At 46.6% G+C, this 21,012-nt stretch overlaps 1 protein-coding gene across 1 annotated transcript in view; it reads left to right on the top strand.

Annotated features, from left to right (window-relative positions):
* MRPS5 (mitochondrial ribosomal protein S5) overlaps positions 1-3,674 on the top strand; it is a 49,072-nt gene extending 45,398 nt beyond the window's left edge. Inside the window, exons 10-11 of the mRNA XM_082217804.1 lie at positions 1,959-2,095; positions 3,111-3,674. Of these exons, the coding sequence (XP_082073930.1) occupies positions 1,959-2,095; positions 3,111-3,335 (362 nt within the window). The 3' untranslated portion in view covers positions 3,336-3,674. The remainder of the gene's footprint in view (positions 1-1,958; positions 2,096-3,110) is intronic.
* Positions 3,675-21,012: the final 17,338 nt, after the last annotated feature.

Consider the following 21,012-nt stretch of genomic DNA (forward strand, 5'->3'; position numbering starts at 1 on the left):
GGCAAGGAGTTACTTTTGAAATGAATTAGGATCCCAAGAAGAATTGAAGAAGAATTACGATCCTTAAGGAAGAATAGATAGGTTCTTATGCCAGGCTAGACTGCTTGGTCCACCTCCCCAGTATTGTCCACCCTGGCTGGCAGCAGCTCTCAAGAGTCTCCAGACAAGGTTTTTCTGCTACCTGAGACCCTTTCAACAGGAGATTCTAAGTCCTGGACTTGGGACTTCCTGTGTGTGCTCTGCCATTGATCTGTTTCCCTCTCTGTGCATTGAAATGGGGTCTGCTTCTCTGCAATTTCCAAACTGGTTCTAGTCCTTCTTTCTGGAGCAACAGAGACCAAGTCCAGCCCATCATCTGCATGACAGCCCTTCAGATATTTGAAGAGCACTGTCATGTTCTCCCCTCCCTTTTAATTTCTTATTTTCTTTAGGCTGAAGATATCCAGCTCGTATCTGCCTGCTTCCCTCCAGCAGCTGTGCTGCATTCTTCTGTCTCATAACCAAATCATGCCTTGAAAAGCAATCTTCATATCACCGGCATTATGGTACCTAACGCACATCCCGCAGCGCTTCAGTGTGAAATAGTGGCAGCAGTGTACAAAACACGGCCTGTGTTACCTAGTTCAGTTGGCTTCAAAGTGATGGGGAGAGAGGCTTAGAGTTCCCTTCCCTCCCAAAGGTGAAAATGAATTGCCAAAGGATCCGGGTCTGATGGCAATTCCCTCAGCCTCCTGTAGGACCAGTCTTGCACAACAAAAAGCTTTGAGCAAGTGGCAGATTCAGATGACGAATGAAAGCAGCGCAGGGAGTTTGCTTGGCAACAGAGCAGTGACCAGCGCTTTCAATAATAAATCGCCTTGCTCCCGTTAACAAGCACGTTGCCTCCCCCACCCAAATGAATGAATGAAATGAATGCCATTCAAAATCCTGTCGCTTTGGTAGCAAGCTTCCCATTTTAAGCTTCTTGAAAGCTCTGACCGCTCCTCAGACCTATTCTCACAGCCTGCACTGTTCTGCTTCTCATTTCTAGCTACCCAGACTGTTACCGAGATCAGCTCAATGGGAGTGTTTCCTCCGCCAAAGCAGTTATTTCAGAAGGGCAGTCCTCCTTTTGCATCACTTGTGGCTGATGTCTTTAAGTAGTGCCCTTAATTGGAGGCCTATAAAAACCTCGCTATAAATCTCACGTTGTGCAGTTGGTATAAATGTCTTCGGATGAGGGGAAGACATGCACTTAATCTCCCTGCTGTGCAATATTTGGATAGGACTTTGCTCTCTCTTTCTCTCTTAAATTTCATGTTGTTCAGTTGGTATAAATGTCTAGGGATGAGGGGGAGACATGCACTTAATCTCCCTGCTGTGCAATATTTGGATAGGTCTTTGCTCTCTCTTTCTCTCTTCCTTCTCTCCTACACCTCCAGAATAACACAAGTGATACAGTGCACCGTGCCATAGCCTTCTGGCTTGAATTAAAACCTCAGGCCTTAAGGAAGAATACATAGTTTCTCAGTTCCTGCGGTTCTTGTTCTTTCCCTGTCTCGGGTCTGCTCAACATCGCAGCCCAGGGCTGTGTGCATCTCTGATTAGGGTCTGATTCTCTGATATGTAAGAAGGTCTAGTCTCCGGAGCTCTGCAAACTATATTTGGGCAGGCAGTGGTTCAGTGTGGACTCAGGTATAAATAAAGTATGATTCACTTAACTGATGTTCCGGCCCACAGTTTAAACACTTGTGCGAAAGCGTTAAGTGACAGCAGGGGAGGAGAGAAGGTAAATTGGGGTTGACTGGGCGGTTTCATTGAGTTTTGGAGCCCCTGGCCAATCTGTACCCATCTCAGGCTCAGGTACAGATTGTGATGGTTCAGACTGGTGTGATTTGTAGTGTAATTCCATGCCGAAAGCAATTGTTTAGTAATTATTTTACTGGGCTGCTTTAATGCTCACTAACTTCTTCCCCCAGGATACGGTCTTCACTGCCACCGAGCTATCATTACCATGTGCAAACTTATTGGGATTCAAGACATGTACGCCAAGCTTTATGGATCCAGGAATTTACTCAATGTCACCCGAGCGCTCTTCAAGGGATTAGCAAAGCAGGTAAGACATGCCCGGTCTTATCCAGGGTGGTTCATGTTTTGTTACAGTACAGTCCTATGCATGTCAATTGGAGGGGCAAGACTGCCACTTTGCATTCTAACTTGCCCTCTGCCCAAAAGTTTGCTATCCATGGTTAAGAGATGATGCACTGGGGGTTGGACTCATGCATTGCGTCATTCTATAATAAACTGTTAGTACAACAGCCTGGCAAGAGGGGAGCAAAGCAGCTGCAGTTGCCTCTCTGGGTTTGCACTAAGCCATGGTCATGTGCAAACCAGTCCAGGGTCTGAGGGATCATGCACTCAATCCTTCCTGAGAACACAGACTCTCACAGTTAAGGCTTATTAGGACACCAGCTTAATCTTTATTCATGCTAATTGAGCTGATCACGAGACTTGAAAAAACAGGACCGATTGATTTTGAGTTTCTTGGCTTTCTTTCTGGTTTCATATCACCTGGATATTTTTTAGCTCATTGTTGCATCCATGAGGGCTAGCAACATATATATATATATATATATTAAAATAATAATAAAATGTGAGGTTATCTGTGTCTAGCAGGTGCCAGTTTTCTTTCCAAAACGATTTCTGAGTTGCTGGATCCTAAAGCATCCCTTCTCTTGTTCAGAAGAAAAAGGTGACTTGCCAATCTCGCCACTAAAGCCTTAAAGCCAACTATGCAGAATATCTACATGGTTACGGTTTGAAATTGGATGGATCAGCCAGTGTGGTGTAGTGGTTAAGAGTGGTGGACTCGTAATCTGGTGAACCGGGTTCGCGTCTCCGCTCCTCCACATGCAGCTGCTGGGTGACCTTGGGCTAGTCACACTTCTCTGAAGTCTCTCAGCCCCACTCACCTCACAGAGTGTTTGTTGTGGGGGAGGAAGCGAAAGGAGAATGTTAGCCGCTTTGAGACTCCTTAGGGTAGTGATAAAGCGGGATATCAAATCCAAACACTTCTTCTACTACTACTTGTGGCTTAAATGTTTGCCTTTCCTCTCCCCTTACACAACTAGGAAACTCACCAAAACCTAGCCAATAAGAAAGGCCTCTACGTCGTAGAATTCTGTGAAGAACGCGGCCCGCTTCCTGTTGTCGTCGCAAAGCCCCAGGGGGCGATCAGAGAAGATCCAGAGCCCGAGGATGAAGCTCTCAATGTCAAATTGGAGTTCAGTGAAGTGAAGGCAGCGCAAGGAATGAAGAAGAACGTCTGGGCAAATGTGAGAAGAACAGCTTCGTAGACCGGGTCCGTTTATAGATGCCCAAAAGCCGAGAAAGATGTACCATCGACACAGAGTCCTAGAATTAATTTCCAAGATAAATGCTGTATGAAGGTTTCATTCTAACTTAGGGGCTCAAAACAGCTTGGCTGCCTCTCTCCAGTGGGCACTCTCTCTCTGTTGAGTGCAAGTGACCAATGCACTAAAATTGCAATTTCATAACTGCATCTGCTTTATTGCAGCTGACCCGGGCCATGGAGGGGTGGGAGAGCCTGCAACCTACAGGTTGCTTTCATGCGTAATTTGGGGAGGGGGTGAACTGTCAGACAACGTGGCAGAAATAAAGTTGTGACAAAATCCTGTCCTGCCTACTGATTTGTTTCGCAGCATCTATATACTGTCTGATTGTTAATAAAACCTCTAAGCGGGCCACGCACAAAATTTAAAACTGTCGCTAAAAAGATGCTTAAAGACAGGCATTGAAGACGTTTGCAAGCTAATTAAAGTCAAAAGCTAGCATTAAAAGATTAAAACACAAGTCGGCATTCTACGTTAATTGACTGAACAAAAATGTTTTAAGCCAGCACCAAAGGAAACACAGCAAAGCCCTCCCCCCGCCTCCTGTCAATCAGCAGGGAGTTCCAGAGTTTAGGCACTGCCACACTAAAAAAACTAATTGTCTCCTTGCACAGTGTTGGAGGCAACTAAGATTTTGCTTCAAGGCACCACTATTTTAAAGAAATAAAATCCACAAGCTTGCCAGAAACATGCCTTGTACTCAATTGTTTTAAATGTTTGTTTTGCTATTGGGATTGTAGTTCCATTTGTGTTTCTCAAGCTGGTCTCTGACCGTAATAAATTTCATGCCTTGTACTCAAGAAAAGCACTACCCAGTCCTGTTAGCGGTGTAAGAAAGGGGGAGATAGAAAGCACCTGAAAGTCTGCTCTTGAAGGAATTCATTTCAAACAAACAAACGAAAAACAAGACCTATTGTTAAGAGAGAGATTGGGCTACAGTTGTAATAGTCATTCCAAAATGCATCCGCCACAATCCAGCAAACTCTTATAAATGCAGGTGATTTGAACCATGTATATTGAGAGCTTTCCCATCCGCGGTGGAAGCCTCATTAATTTCAATAGAGGCAGAAGGTCTTCACAGATGTTCCTGTAGGCATGCAGCCTGCGCTGCGCTGTGCTTCTGGATTAAGATGAATGAGAATAATAGCTGTTTTTATGGCTTCCCCCATTAAAGCAGCAGCGGCAGGGGATCAAGGGTTGCCAACCTTTTCAGGGCCGGTGGAATTTCGATGATAAAGCGCCCGCAACAACAACAAAAATGTGTGCTGTGCTGTGCTGTATCCAACAGATACTGGGGCAGGGGAGAGAGAGAGAGAGAGGACCACAAAATGGGATGCCCCATTAACAGGGGGGAAGTCACCTCCATCAGCTGTGGCTTCCCCTTGCTCACAAACAAGCTCCTTGCACCTCTTCTCTGTTCAGAATGGCAGGGAAGGTGGGAGTCAAAACCTGGCATCCAATAGGGAGTGGGGCATTTTCGATATCGGAGATGCTGAGAAGCAAACAAGAACTGAGCAGGAGGAGCCAACAGTGAGTTTTTGAGGGGGATAGGTCATGGGTAGGCAAACTAAGGCCCAGGGCCGGATCCAGCCCAATCGCCTTCTAAATCCAGCCCACGGACAGTCCGGGAATCAGCATGTTTTTACATGAGTAGAATGTGTGCTTTTATTTAAAATGCATCTCTGGGTTATTTCTGGGGCATAGGAATTCGTTCATTTCCCCCTAGATAGATAGATAGATAGATAGATAGATAGATAGATAGTCCGCCCCCCCCCCCAAGGTCTGTGGGACAGTGGACCGGCCCTCTGCTGAAAAAGTTTGCTGACCCCTGGGATAGGTGCACGAACTTAATAGACAATTGGTCTCAAGAAGCCCGGACAACAGCATTGATGCAGAAACCCACATGCTCAGTACGAGAACAGGAACACAATCTGGCAATGCTTTTGTGGTTTGGAACCTCTTCATTGGCTATGCAGCTGGGGTGGCCACTTCCCAGCCCCCCATGCCCTCTGATGAAAGGGTGTCCTTAACTAAGAGACACTAGGGGTGTCTGCTGTCACCGGAGCACAACTTGTTCTCTGCGAACTCGCTTGGTCGCCTCTTGAGATCCGGCTTACCATCCACCACACTACCAACAGTTTCCCTGGACTCTTGACACTTCCAGGGTCATCCAGCTCCCTGAGCTCCTCTCCTTGGGATCAGACCACCACTCGCCCCTCCATGATACCTCCACAGGACTTAGGACAAATACAGTGGTACCTCGGGTTAAGTACTTAATTCGTTCCAGAGGTCCATTCTTAACCTGAAACTGTTCTTAACCTGAAGCACCACTTTAGCTAATGGGGCCTCCTGCTGCCGCCGCGCAGCCGGAGCACGATTTCTGTTCTCATCCTGAAGCAAAGTTCTTAACCTGAGGTACTATTTCTGGGTTAGCGGAGTCTGTAACCTGAAGCTTATGTAACCCAAGGTACCACTGTACAGATTTGGCAAAAGGCAGGTCCCGCAAAGCAAAAACCTTTTAACTGTCAAAGGCCAGGATAAAAAGGTACACCTTCAAAATGCACCAAACAACAAAGGTGCTGCATATACCCCTTTGGGGAGGGAGTTTCACAGTTTAGGGTCTGTGTGTTGCCATTGCAGAGTGTGTGCCTATGTGTGCGCTTTGAACCAGTGGCGTAGCGTGGGGGGTGCAGGGGGGCCGGCCGCGCCGAGCGCAACATCTGGGGGTTAGGGGGCGCAAATCCATGGGTTAGGGGGCACAAATTACTTGCCTTGCCCTGGGTGCTGACAACCCACGCTACGCCACTGCTTTGAACTTCAGCTGTGCTTCAGCACAAAGCAGCCTTTCAGGAGCCACCCTGAATGACTGGCACATCATCCGGGAAGAAGAAGAAGAGTTTGGATTTAATATCCCGCTTTATCACTACCCGAAGGAGTCTCAAAGCGACTAACATTCTCCTTTCACTTCCTCTCTCACAACAAACACTCTGTGAGGTGAGTGAGGCTGAGAGACTTCAGAGAAGTGTGTCTAGCCCAAGGTCACCCAGCAGCTGCATGTGGAGGAGCGGGGAAGCGAACCCGGTTCCCCAGATTACGAATCTACTGCTCTTAACCACTACACCACACTGGCAGAGAGGGGAAGACTAAAGAAGTTCTGAGCCTGGTAGGTAGGTAGGTCTACCAGAGATCAAGTTGATGGATTATGCCGAAATGTCTAAAATGACCGGAAGAATCAGAAATCGGGGAAACCATAATTTTAATGAGGAATGGGGAAAATTTTATAATTTATCTTAAAAACCATTGTGAACAGTTAAAATCATTAGTAGGATTGGAATAACACTTGTAGTTTAATGGTGAGCTTTGGACACAGTGGAGAGGTAAAAGATTTGGATTATTATAAAAGATGTGGGAGGAAATGATTAACAATAGGACCCACAACAGGGAGGAGGGAAGTCCAGGAGATTTTTTTGGAATCTTGGTTGTATGTTGGATGTGTGACTAAAATTTTAATCTGAAAAACCATATAAAATTTATATAAAAAGGTCTGAGCCACCCACTAACCACAGGTACTTTATTTTTCCTGTACATAACTTAAAAAAAAAAAAAAATCATACACGTGTTCTTTGTGGTCTATCTAGTCCTTCATTCATCTGTGGCATCATGAACCAGCATCAATTTACTGCCCAGCCTTGAAGAGAATTTTTTTTTTGGGGGGGTGTTATTGCAAGAGTGCACAGACTTCCGCCCACAAACCGTGTGTCATATTGACCCATCTATGTAATATTTCCATGGAGAAGCAGCTCCACCGGCAGCCTAATGAACAACAGCGAGAAAGAGACACTCTTCTGTGTTCTCCCAACAGATTTCTGGATCTTGCTTCCAAAGGCTTGCGAAGTCAGGTTTTAGTGCTTACGGTGAAATGGACGGTTTGAAGCAATAAGCCAATTTTACTATTTCAGTTGTGAATCTTGATTTTCGTTTTTGTGCTGTATTTTATGCGGCATTTTGGAAATATATTTTGAAAGGCAGCTTAGAAGTCTTTTTTCATCAGGCACGGGGAGCCTGTGCCCCTCCACATATTCCTGGATTACCACCCTGCCCAAACCATTGATCAGACTGGTTTAAGAAATAAATGGATGACCAGAAGAGCTGCAGTTTCCTTTAGGACACACGACAGCCACCAGGTGGCACTCTTCTCTGTACTCCATTGTCCCCTTGACAAAAGGCAGGGGAAAGATCTTGTTCCAGAGGTCATAGATAAAAAGCTACTGAACTGAGGAACATGGCTTATTCAGGGATAGGAAGCTAACGCACTTCGACCTTGGGGCCCAGATGTTGTGGGACTCCATCTCCTATCACCACAGTCAGGCAGCGTGGGCGATGATCAGGGATGGTGGAGCTAAAGTTGAGCAACATCTGCAGAGCCAAAAATTCATCATCCTTGGCTTCTCTGAAACCCTTAAACTCTCTAGAGCAGTGGGTTGAGATAGTGGCATAGCGTGGGTTGCAAACACCCGGGGATGCATGGAGGAGGGTGGGAAACTGAGTACACATGATTATTCAGCTGACCGGTAGAGTACAGGGTCAGATTTAAGGTGCTGGTTTTGACCTATAAAGCCCTTCACAGCCTTGGACCCTCGTACCTACGGGACCGCCTCTCCCGGTATGCCCCACAGAAAGCCTCAGGGTCCATAAATAGCAACACCCTAGTGGTCCCGGGCCCTAAGGAAGTTAGATTAGCCTCAACCAGAGCCAGGGCCTTTTCAACACTGGCTCCAGCCTGGTGGAACGCTCTGTCTCATGAGACCAGGGCCCTGCGGGATCTGATTTCTTTCTGCAGGGCCTGTAAGACAGAGTTGTTCCGCCTGGCCTTTGGCTTGGAGCCAATTTGATTCCCTTCCCCCTCTTTCTTTTTTCTTTTCCTTTCTCCTCCTGCGATGAGGCTACATTTTAATATTTTAATGTTTCAATATTTTAATGTATTTTAATTTTGTTTTTAAGTTGTATTCATTCAATTTGTTTTTATTACTGCTTGTTAGCCGCCCTGAGCCCGGCCTTGGCTGGGGAGGCCAGGGTATAAATAAAAATTATTATTATTATTATTATTATTATTATTATTATTATTATTATTGGTGTCTGCGTCACCCAAGATATTGCAAGAAAAGAAAGTTGTTCTGTTGTCCACTTCCTAGTTCACGGGGAGAAGCCGTTTTCAATGGAGCCCAGCAATGGAAGTGTGCCGCTGTATTGAGGCAGAGCTGGGTGTTGAAATTTTGTATCCCCTAACAATTTTGCACCCAGGGCAACCATCCCTGTTCCCCCCTCCACTATGCCATGGGGTTGAGATGGTGGCGTTTGTTAGCTGCAGCGGTGTGAAGAGCATTCAAAGTTGAAATTTGCTCCAAGTTGCAATTAAAAGTGATGCAGTTCAGAGGCCATTAAGCCTGGCGTGCACTGGATAAAGCTTTCTTCGCTATCCCTTGCATCCATGCACAACCTTGGGGTTGCATTGTCCATCAAGTAATTGGCTACTTCCTTGGGAATTCCCAGTGGCGTAGCGTGGGTTGTCAGCACCCGGGGCAAGGCAAGTAATTTGCACCCCCTAACCCGTGGATTTGCGCCCCCTAACCCATGGATTTGCGCCCCCTAACCCTAACCCCCAGATGTTGTGCCCGGTGCGGCCGCGCCCCCTGCACCCCCATGCTACGCCACTGGGAATTCCTTAAAAATAATCGAGAAGATGAATTAATTCCAATTGTTTTTAATGGGTGTGCCACTGTCTCATTCTCACATAAAATGTTTTGTTGATCCTGTTCCTGTTGCCGAGGCTCTTATCAGATTTTGCCACTGAGGTCATGGCTCTAGCAGCATTGCATGGAATTTGTGGAAATGACTCTGAATAGGAGGAAAGGCGCAGTTCGGAATCAGTGATGTTCAAAAGGTCATGCTGAGTCATTGTACCTAGGATTTTTAATTTTTATTTTTAAACCCACTCCGTATTATGCTCAGCTAATTACTTTAAACAAATTAGTGGGGGAACTGAGATTTGCATTTGTTTTAATTGCTGTTGCTGAGGGTTTCAAGCAGCGTCCTCCCACACTCCAGGAAGAAATAATTAGATCTCAAGAAATAATAAGAAACCATTGGTGCAGACGGTGCTCCCTTTTGCCATTGGAGTTTCTCCATTGCTGAGCAGGTAGCTGGTTATTCAGGCATGCAGAGATCTGTAAAGCAGGTTAAGTTCTAGCCATCAACTCATATAAAATGATATAACTTAGCTAGTTAGAACGTGTCTACAATTCTGTGTCTACTATTTTAAAATATTTGAGGTGACCAATCTGAAAGTTTAAAGCAAACAGAAATGAAGCACCTCTTTATACAGCTCAGCATGTCCTTATCCTGAAGAAATCATTCCCACAGCATGTCATGACGGCTACTGTACTTGCCAAAGCAGATTTTAAAAATATATGAGTACAGGGAGGACAGAGGGGAGGCCATATGGGCCACTTGGCCTCCGATTCCAAGGGGGCCTCAGTCAGCATACATTCTCTATGTATTTTTAAAAAGCACTATTGTATATCTATATTTTCCATTTTGTCTTTATATGCAGATACGGTTCAAGCCTTGAAATAAAATTATTTGTCAGCATAACTTTTGTGAAAATTATTTATATACTTACCATATTTTTCGCTCCATAAGACACACTTTTTTCTTCCTAAAAAGTAAGGGGAAATGTCTGTGCGTCTTATGGAGCGAATGCGTGGTCCCTGGAGCCGAATTGCCCAAGGGCAAAAAGCAGATCATGCTTTTTTTTTTTTGAAAGCAGGAAGTGGATGTTGAAACAAAGCCGCTGATCGGGGAGAGAGATAAGGGATGCTAGAGATAAAGGAGGGAGGGAGGGGGGAGGTAAAAGCCCATGGATCCTCAGGGTTTTAATTCACCATCAGATCACACAGCATGTACATGGCTACAGCCTGCACCAAAAAAATCACGCACCCACTGTTGCCTGGGACCGCAATGGCACAAAAATGTGGTTACAAAGCACGGATCCACATGGATCCTCAGGATTTTTGCATTGGGTCACCCCAAATTCATCATCAGATCACATGTCTGTGACCACAGCATGAACCACAAAAATCATACATCCACTGTTTCGTTGAGAATATTTTTTTTCTTGTTTTCCTTTCCTCCTCCTAATAAAGGGAGATGGGAAAGGTTTCTCTCAATATTTTCTGTGCTTTGTATTCTGTACCGAAGAAAGGTTGCTCTCAAATATTATCTACACATAGTAAATTCCTGCACTCTGCTAGGATGGTTACACAGCTCAAACTCAAAAATGCAGTTACGTGCAAAAGTCTAAATCAGACAGGTCAAAAGTCCATTTCCTGCCTAACCAGCTATTTGAAACTGCTGATGTTAGCTACAGGTCAGGAGGTCGTTTCCTGCCTAGCCAGAAACTGCTGTTAACTAAAACCACTAGCAAGCTGTTTCCTGCTTTGCTTCTGCTTTAACTAATGCAAGAATAAGAAAAGATACGAAGGGAATGCTTAGCTAGCAAAAGAAGACACGTGTATGAAGGAGAGGGAAGGGAGTGCTTGGTTAGCAGAAAGACAGGAATGTTTAGCAAGCAATAAAATGTGTTTAGCAAGCAATATTTGCTAGCCGATTGGGGAAGTCTGGGGAAGGTGTGGGAGGGGGGGGAGTGTTCAGAAAAGTATAAGAAAGTCTGCTGAAGTGTCTTGCTTTACAGCCAGAATATTTTCAGGAGCTATCCAGCTGGTTGTCTCTGGGTACAGATTATCTCTGTGCACAGATTTTCAATAAACTCTTTTTCTCCAAAGAAGATTTTGCTTTCCTGGTACTTTTGTTCCCTCCGAGGTCCAGGGGATGGCGTGGCTAATGGATCCCTAGGTAAATAAGGCTTCATCTCTCTGGGGGCTCGTCCGGGATAAGCCCCCTCCCCAATACGGACCGGAGGGCCAGGCTCAACCAAAGTGAACAGCTCAGCAGCGTTTGCAGGCTCCCTGCGCACCCCACCTGTTTCGTGGGGAGAGCCAGCCACACTGTTCTGGAGTGGAGACATCTAGTTGAGGGAGAACAAGAGGACAGGACGGCGCCGAGGGGACAGGTCCGCAGCGGAAAAAGGTAAGCCCGAAGGAAAGGGCTAGGGGCCCGAGGGAAAGGGCCAGAGGCCTGATCAGCCTCACCTGGTAGCAGTAAGAGTGCCACCAGGAAAGGAATTGGTAAGGTTTGGGAAAGGGAATGGGGCGCCAGTAAGGTTTGGGAAAGGGAATGGGGCAGAGGGAATTGTGTGTGTGTGTTTTTGGCATGTTGCATGTCAGAATTATTTTGGTGTATTGCATGCTGGAGTTATTTTGGTGTGTTTAGTGTGTTATATTGATGTGTTTTGTATGTTGTATGTTGCATGTCAGATACTCTAGTGACTGAATTGTCAAGTGTGGGCCAAGGCTTAGTGTCCCCTTGGCCGAGCGATTGTAAGGTTGTGCATTTTCTGACAATATGTAGCATGTGGAGTGTGAGAGAATTTTGAAACCCTGTTAGGAGCGGAGTATCTGAATGCTTTTTAAATAACTGGAAAGCGGCCACGAAGAGTGATGATTTGGGGATTCAAATTGAAAAGAACAGAGACTCAGAACTTTATGTGAGGTGGACTTGCCGACCCAGGGAACTGTGTGGCTTTGATTTGCAATTAATCAACCCCCCCTGTGGCGAATCAACCCCCTGTGGCAAAATATATTAAATGTCCACCCAGACCAGGTCCCCTATATCTCTACATGGAAGACCAATGTAGAAAAGAATCTACCATGGCTAAAGTTTTGCTGTGACAGCAACACACAGAACAGGATTTGTACAGTGAAGCCTCTGGTGTTAGAAGACCCAGAAGATGAGGAGAGGGGAGTGATTAAGCCACCACCTTACACTCCAGCAACAGCCCCTCCAACAACCCCCCAGGCCAAAATCAAGAAGCACAGGGAGGTACTGGTGTAGGGGGAGGAGGACCTGCGAAGGAGGATAGTGAGACGGAAGAAGAGGAAGATGACGAAGAGTTTAGGAAGATACTAGATGATATGAATCAAGGAAAGAAAATGTGGACAGAAAAACAGAAAAAGAGACTAAAGGAGTTTGTAAAGCCATTTGAGGAAGAAGTTGGATGTGAGTCCCTTGTTAGTTGAGGCAACAGAAATGCTACACCCCTGAAAAGAGGAAGTGGGGACAGGCGGCGAAGAAAGTTATGTCTCACAGACAGTATGAGAAAACCAGGAAGGATCAGGCAGCCGGAGTAATGCCCCTTCGGAGGGTTTATGATCCACCAGCCCCTGTCCCAGCTGGACAAGCGAAGACACAGCATATACCCTTTTCAAGTGCAGATGTTTGTAATTGGAGAAATCAGAACCCCTCTTTTGAGGAGAATCCAGCAAAGATCATAAAACTGTTTGAAGGGATTTTTAAAACCTAAAATCCCACTTATGATGATGTACAATATCTCCTGGACTCACTACCAACTACAGAAGCATTGCTTGGCCCCTGCATGAGTCAACTAGGGGAATAGAGAAGGATCTTTTTATATGGGGCAGGGAACAGCAACAGGCTTTTCAGGATTTCAAAGTGGCATTATAACAAGCCTCAGCGCTTGGCATCCAAACCCCGAGAAGCCTTTTAACCTGTTCATAGATGAAGACCAGGGGGGTAGCCAAGGGAGTCTTATGCCAGAAACTGAAAAATTGGCAGCAACCTGTCGCATACTTGTCAGAGAAGCTAACCCCAACAGAACAGAGGTTGCCCCCCACCCTGTATGAGAGCGATTGTGGCAGTGGCCACCCTACTCACAAAGGCAGATAAATTCACGTTTGGACAGGACACCACCTGTGTGACTCCACACGCAGTCCCAGCACTGCTTGACATGAAGGGTACCTATTTCCTCTCCCAAGCAAAGATGAGAAAGTGTCAGATGTTATTGTTGCACCCGCGTTTGAAGTTCCAGGTCACCACTGCCCTCAACCCAGCTACCCTGTTGCCGGTAGGAGAAGGTGAGGAGCAGATGCACGATTGCATTGAAGTAATGGACGAAGTATATTCCAGCAGGCCTGATCTCAAAGACGAGACAAACGAGGCTGGGCAGCGGAAGGCAGGCTATGCAGTGGTAGCCCTGGAAGACCAGGTGATTGAAGCAAAGTCACTCCCGCCTGGAACATCGGCCCAGCTGGCAGAACTAACTGCGCTTACCAGAGCCCTGAGCCTGGCAAAGGGACAGAAGATAAACATTTATGCAGATTCTAAGTATGCATTCCTGACTTTACATGCCCATGGAGCCTTATGGAAAGAAAGAGGTTTGCTTACCTCCAGAGGAAGCCAGGTGGCCCACCCACAAGCCTTATTGAACCTTCTGGATGCTGTATGGGAGCCCGAAGCAGTAGCGGTTATCCATTGTTATGGACACACAACTGGACCAGGGGAAGTGGCCAGAGGAAATCGATTGGCAGACAAAGTGGCCAAGGAAGCAGCCCGGGAACTGGCCCCAGCTCCGATCATTGGAGCACTGATCCCAGAAGAAATTTTAAGCACCGCTGACAAGCCGGCCTACACAAAGCAGGAAAGGGACACTGCAGATGCCCAGGAGTTGACATTGTCCAAAGAAGGATGGTACCTCACCCCTGATGACAGGATATGGATTCCAGAGTCCCTGCCCCGGCAAATAACTCAGAAATACCATGAGTCAACCCACATGGGGCCAGATGCCACAACCAAGCAGCTGGAGAAGTATGTCTATATAGCCAACCTTTATCAACTGGCAGCCCAGATTTCCAGGAAATGCCTGCTATGCCAAAAGAATAATCCCAGAACTCACTCCAGACGATGTGGAACCACGTTACACCCTTGATGAACAGCAGTGGACCAGCCAAGAAGGAGCAACGCTCCAGGAAGGACCAGACAGCCGTGTTTTTGTGCCCCAACATCTGGCCAGCACAATTGTAAAGAATTACCACGAGTCCACCCATTTGGGAGGCCCAGCTGCTAAAGCACACCTTGGGAGAATATTCTATCTCAACTAACTGCTGCTATAACTAACTGCTGCTATATCCCAAAATGTGCCCTGTGCGCCAACCAAGAGACTGAGAACTATCACCCTTTGAACTTCTATATGGCAGGCCAACCCCTTTCGTCCGAGACATCCCCGCCAGTTTGGGGCAGATGGGAGATCACATCACCCAAGAACAAGTGCAATCCCTGTGTTTGTTGTGTGTGTTTGCTTCCTTTCCAGGTATTCCCTCGAGCGTACACCTGCAGTCCCGCGGCAGTCTCGCTGAGCCGGTTCACCAGTTCCTCTGGGTGATAGCGTCTGGCGACCCCCTCATCCCCAACTGCAGTGAAAGTAGTCGAGGTGATCCCCTGGGTACATCACACGCATCTGAAGAAGGGTGTCTGGACTTGCAAGAGAAATCCTGCTGACCCTCTGAAGTTGATCATCACCTTGTGTCTGACGCTACCAGGGAAAAAGCGTTAGGCCACGGGCAACGAGATCCTGCGACTAATCATCACAAGGACAGTTACAAAGACTTTTTCTTTTCTCTCATTTTCTTTATTGACTTGTTCTATGTCTCATTGCCCTGACCCTACCGAACCATACCAACCCTACTGGCCTGCTGGCCTCTGCTACGACTGGTTCGTCTTGCCGGTGGTAAGAGATGGCGTGCTCTTTGGCTATTGGAAACTGGGGTTTGATGAGATTGCCGTATTGAGACACCCCACTGCCCCGTTGTGGCTCCTCTCTCACACCACTGACCAGCACGCGTGGACAGTGCTCATACGGGAAGTTGCAGAGACGATCGAAATCTATCAAGTTCTGGACCACTCTTGCTGTTGTGGGAGGGTAGTCAACTGTTATCTGGGAGGTAGCGCACTGTACCAACCTCATTTGATAGACCAGGTCCTACTCTTAATCCAGGTGATAGATGGGACGGAACCTATCTTAATGCAAGTATTGCAGGGGTGGGAGCCTTAGCCAGGTGTGCATTGGAATTGCTAAACAAGTGCCAGTAAGAATTGCCACCCCAGGATTTCAGCTTCCATATGCTCTGGTCACTAGGGAGGCAGCACGAGAGTTCAATCCACCCAACAGGGTTAGTAGAAAAATTGACCCACATAGTGGGAGCATCAGCTCACCGGTGGGCTCTCATCCTTGAGGCTCAACAGGTAGTCGGGCACAAATATCAGTGGGCTCTTCAATATTGGTGGGAGGAACCATGGAGATATTGGGTTTGGTGGGTAGGAGTGATATGTACCGCCCTTGTCATATGGATGCTCTCGTATTTCTGTTGGCATGAACGGTATCGTATTTGTGGGAAGAATAGGCCCAATAATGCTTCTATTGCTTTTCTGCTTCTGTATCCCCTGCTTATTGCAATGCTTGCAGCAAATGATGCAAAGACTCCTGTTACGAGAGCTAGGACCCACGGTCATCGCTGTGATGAGGGAGTATAGGCCCATACCCCAGAACGAATCTAAGTAATAGATTGTTCAAAAGAAGAGGAGGGAGTAAAGGGAGATGGGAAAGGTTTCTCTCAATATTTTCTGTGCTTTGTATTCTGTACCGAAGAAAGGTTGCTCTCAAATATTATCTACACATAGTAAATTCCTGCACTCTGCTAGGATGGTTACACAGCTCAAACTCAAAAATGCAGTTACGTGCAAAAGTCTAAATCAGACAGGTCAAAAGTCCATTTCCTGCCTAACCAGCTATTTGAAACTGCTGATGTTAGCTACAGGTCAGGAGGTCGTTTCCTGCCTAGCCAGAAACTGCTGTTAACTAAAACCACTAGCAAGCTGTTTCCTGCTTTGCTTCTGCTTTAACTAATGCAAGAATAAGAAAAGATACGAAGGGAATGCTTAGCTAGCAAAAGAAGACACGTGTATGAAGGAGAGGGAAGGGAGTGCTTGGTTAGCAGAAAGACAGGAATGTTTAGCAAGCAATAAAATGTGTTTAGCAAGCAATATTTGCTAGCCGATTGGGGAAGTCTGGGGAGGGGGGGGGAGAGTGTTCAGAAAAGTATAAGAAAGTCTGCTGAAGTGTCTTGCTTTACAGCCAGAATATTTTCAGGAGCTATCCAGCTGGTTGTCTCTGGGTACAGATTATCTCTGTGCACAGATTTTCAATAAACTCTTTTTCTCCAAAGAAGATTTTGCTTTCCTGGTACTTTTGTTCCCTCCGAGGTCCAGGGGATGGCGTGGCTAATGGATCCCTAGGTAAATAAGGCTTCACTAAAAACTAGGTGCGTCTTATGGTCAGGTGCATCTTATGGAGCGAAAAATACGGTACTTATTTATAAGACTTCAGTTATTCCGAGGGTAAAAAGGGGGGGCACATTATCTACCCAGCCCGGGCCTCTGCCTGGCTCTGCAAGACCCTGGGGAGGAGGAGTCTTCTACCACTGTCGCTGTCTGCCAGCCCTAACAGCCAGAAATGTGATCTCCCATGTTCCAAGACAATACACTTTTGACTATCAGCTGCTGGTGATAAATGGCATAGAATCATAGAATTGTAGAGATGGGAAGGACCACGAGGGTCATCTAGTCCAACCCCCTGCAATCTTTCACCCAGTGTGGGATTTGAACCCATGACTCCGAGATTAAGGGTCTCACACTCTTCTGACTGAGCTATCTCCATCTGCTGTGTGGCATGTGGGCTTCAACTGCCAGAAAACTAACCTAGATGGACTGTTTCTGTCTGCCACAGCACAGCAGTTCGACGCTGAATTATGATGTTCGGTTGCACTCTACAGAACGTTTTAAAGAACATAATGAAATCAGCTGTCAGGATGAGCCAGGCTGATGGTGGCATTGGCTGGCAGGAAGGAAGGAGTGCTCGGAGCAGGTTGCATTTTGCAAGCGTGACACGAGTCTGGAAGCAGCTCCTGCTCCGAGCAGTTTGCAATGCAAATGTAAAACCTGCATTTGGGAGAATGCTCCTTGCCAAAAGAAAATAAATGCCTTTCATGTGCTTTTCCTTTCTCATGCAGATGCAGATCAAATGGCTGAATAAATGTACGAGAGGCGATCAGAGGTGATTTAAGCCTCATGTGGCCAGGCAGCTTTGGATTTCCAAATCCCTAACTATGCTGGCATCTGTCCATGGCCAGAAGACAAATGGTTTGCCACATTTCTCTGGCTGAAAGCAAGTATCAAATGTTCTCTCCCTGTCTGCAAAAGCTCGGACAGTGATAAGAAGGCTGAGTTCCCTCCTTTTAACCTCACAGGTGGAACCTAGGTGAAGGGCTAATTTCAATGTAGATGGAGCTAATTTGGCTGCAAGAATATCAAACTATTCCTGATATGGTAGTTGGAGGATGGATGGCAGCTAACAGATTGAGGTAGAATCCTGACAAGACAGAAGCACTGTTTTGGGGGGACAGGGGGCGGGCAGGTATGGGGAATTCCCTGGTCCTGAATGGGGTAACTGTGCCCCTGAAGGAGCAGGTGTGCAGCCTGGGAGTCATTTTGGACTCAAAGCTGTCCATGGAGGTGCAGGTTAATTCTCTGTCCAGGGCGGCTGTCTACCACCTACCTACCTGCCTATCTGCCTGCGGACTGTCTTGCCAGAAGAGTGCATGCTCTAGTTATCTCCCGCTTGGACTACTGCAACGCGCTCTACGTGGGGCTACCTCTGAAGGTGACCCGGAAACTGCAATTAATCCAGAATGCGGCAGCTAGACTGGTGACTGGGAGCGGCCGCTGGGACCACATAACACCGGTTCTGAGAGATCTGCATTGGCTCCCAGTATGTTTCCGAGCATAATTCAAAATGTTGGTGTTGACCTTTAAAGCCCTAAACAGCCTCGGTCCTGTATACCTGAAGGAGCGTCTCCACCCCCATCATTCAGCCCGGACACTGAGGTCCAGCGCTGAGGGCCTTCTGGCGGTTCCCTCATTGCGAGAAGTGAGGTTACAGGGAACCAGACAGAGGGCCTTCTCGGTAGTGGCGCCCACCCTGTGGAACACCCTCCCTTCAGACATGAAGAAAATAAGCAGCTATCCTATCTTTAAAAGACATCTGAAGGCAGCCCTGTTGAGGGAAGTTTTTAATATTTAACGCTGTATTGTTTTTAACACTTGATTGGGAGCTGCCCAGAGTGGCTGGGGAAACTCAGCCAGATGGGTGGGGTATAAATAATAAATTATTATTATTATTATACGACCACACTCAAATTTTGCGTTCAATTAAACTCCGATCCCAGACAATGTGATAGGATGCTACCGGTACTTTGGGTATGATGGACCTTAACCAAAGACAGTTCGGCTTCTCATCAACCTGGGCTGGATCTATACTGCTCTAAAAAACAACAACAAACGCTAACAAAAAAAGTTATATAACTCGTAACGTAAGCTTCCATTGACTGCTGTACAGCGCCCCCTGGTGTCACAATTTTATAAAGCATTTATAACGTTATAACTCACAAGTATAGATTAGTCCCTGGAGAAATGTGGTGTGGGATGCCATAGGGTACTGGGCCATCCCATTTCTCCACCTGAGCTGAAACGGGAAGGTGCTGTCCTGCGTGAGATCCAGGGGCGATGAAAGGAAGTGTGCATAATTAGTTGGTATAATTCATTGCCACGTGGTGTGCTGATGGCCACATTTGCCCTTAAAAGGCGATTAGGCAAATGACTGGTTCATAGTATTATTCATGGTGACTATAAGGAACTTCATATTCAGAAGCAGTTCCTGTGGATCATGAGCAGCAGAGGGCTCATTTCTTGCTTGGGGGGGGCTTCCCAGAGGCACCTGGCTGGCTGCTGTGGAAAGCAGGGTGTTTGACTAGTAAATCTTTGGTCTGATCCACCAAGGAAGCTCTTTGGAGGGCATCCATACAGCTTTGGAGCGTGTTTTCTTCATTAGTTCCACAAGAATTCATGGCTCACTGTTGGAAGACATATGCATTATATTCCGGCTTCAGCCATCTGCCTGGAAATCTTCCTCCTTGCTGCAGGGCCTAAAGAATGAGGGGGATTTGCTATTTCAGACCTGCCCTGAGCCTTGTCAATGGGTCTTCTTAAAAAGTTTACTGAGCTGTTCTGTTATGTCCCTTGGGCTCCACCGATATAACTCAAGTGCTCTGCAGGCTTTTGGGCTGAGGGGAGGTATTTGTCTGCTTGTCAGTTAAGTGCCAGAATAAACTCCCCTACAGGAACAAAGTCTGTTCTCTTAGTCAAATAAGGGCCCGTGTCAAATATTTGTCAGAGAAGCGCACAGAGACAAGCATCTCCCATGCTCTCTGGCTCTGTGCATCTGCTAGACAGCAGTCAATTCAAGTTTCGCTCCAGGGACAGTCAACACCACTGACGTATGGGGCAGGAGGGACCCTAGACTGACATAAAACAGGGGGGTGTTGAACTGCAGGGTTTGAAAGGCACTGATGGGATTGATCCATCTGGCGTCTTCAGAAACTGAATAACACTGAACCCCATTCCAAAAGCACCTCACATCTCCAATATGTCTGAATTAAATGTTTGCTTCTATCCGAAGAAATGCATGTGGCCTGAATTTCATAAGCTTAAAGTGTTAGCCTGCAAATCGAGACGTTTATGGAGTCTTTTGATATTCACACCTTAGCAAGCAATATGCAAAACACATCCTGAATTTGCACAAATAACAGTGGTACCTCGGGTTACAGACGCTTCAGGTTACAGACTCTGCTAACCCAGAAATAGTACCTCGGGTTAAGAACTTTGCTTCAGGATGAGAACAGAAATTGTGCTCCGGCAGCGCAGCGGCAGCAGGAGGCCCCATTAGCTAAAGTGGTGCTTCAGGTTAAGAACAGTTTCAGGTTAAGAACAGACCTCTGGAATTATTTAAATACTTAACCTGAGGTACCACTGTAATTGTAATTAATACATTCTTATCAAACATTAAAAGCTTCCTGAAGCAAGGCAGCAGAGGTTTAAGATCGGAGTTTTCCTTGTCCTAGATGGGCTAGCTTCCCAGGCTTCTCCCCTCCAAAGATGTCCTGTGAGAGTTGTATATATATGCAAATAAATCCATATATCGAAAAGACCCCAGTCTCGACCTGAATTCGAAGGAAACCGAACCCTGGGTGAGCTCTGGAACCCCTGCAGTTTTTCCGCTCAGAAATTGAGGTGGCATGTAACAATATTGAGGATCCATGGATCTTTCACAAAAGTCAGATTTTTTTTGTGGTAGAAAAGGAAGCGGGTTTTTGAGTACTTTATTCCAGAACACTGGCTGAATAATGACAACTTAGTAAAGGTAAAGGGACCCCTGACCATTAGGTCCAGTTGTGCCAGACTCTGGGGTTGTGGTGCTCATCTCACTTTATTGGCTGAGGGAGCCAGCGTACAGCTTCCGGGTCATGTGGCCAGCATGACTAACCCGCTTCTGGCGAACCAGTGCAGCGCACGAAAACGCCGTTTACCTTCCCACCGGAGCAGTACCTATTTATCTACTTGCACTTTGACGTGCTATCGAACTGGTAGGTTGGCAGGAGCAGGGACTGAGTAACGGGAGCTCACCCCGTCACGAGGATTCGAACTACAGACCTTCTGATCGGCAAGCCCTAGGCTCTGTGGTTTAACCCACAAAAGTGCC

The sequence above is a fragment of the Podarcis vaucheri genome, assembly GCF_965113315.1.
Source record: "Podarcis vaucheri genome assembly, chromosome: 3".
Lineage (NCBI taxonomy): Eukaryota > Metazoa > Chordata > Lepidosauria > Squamata > Lacertidae > Podarcis > Podarcis vaucheri.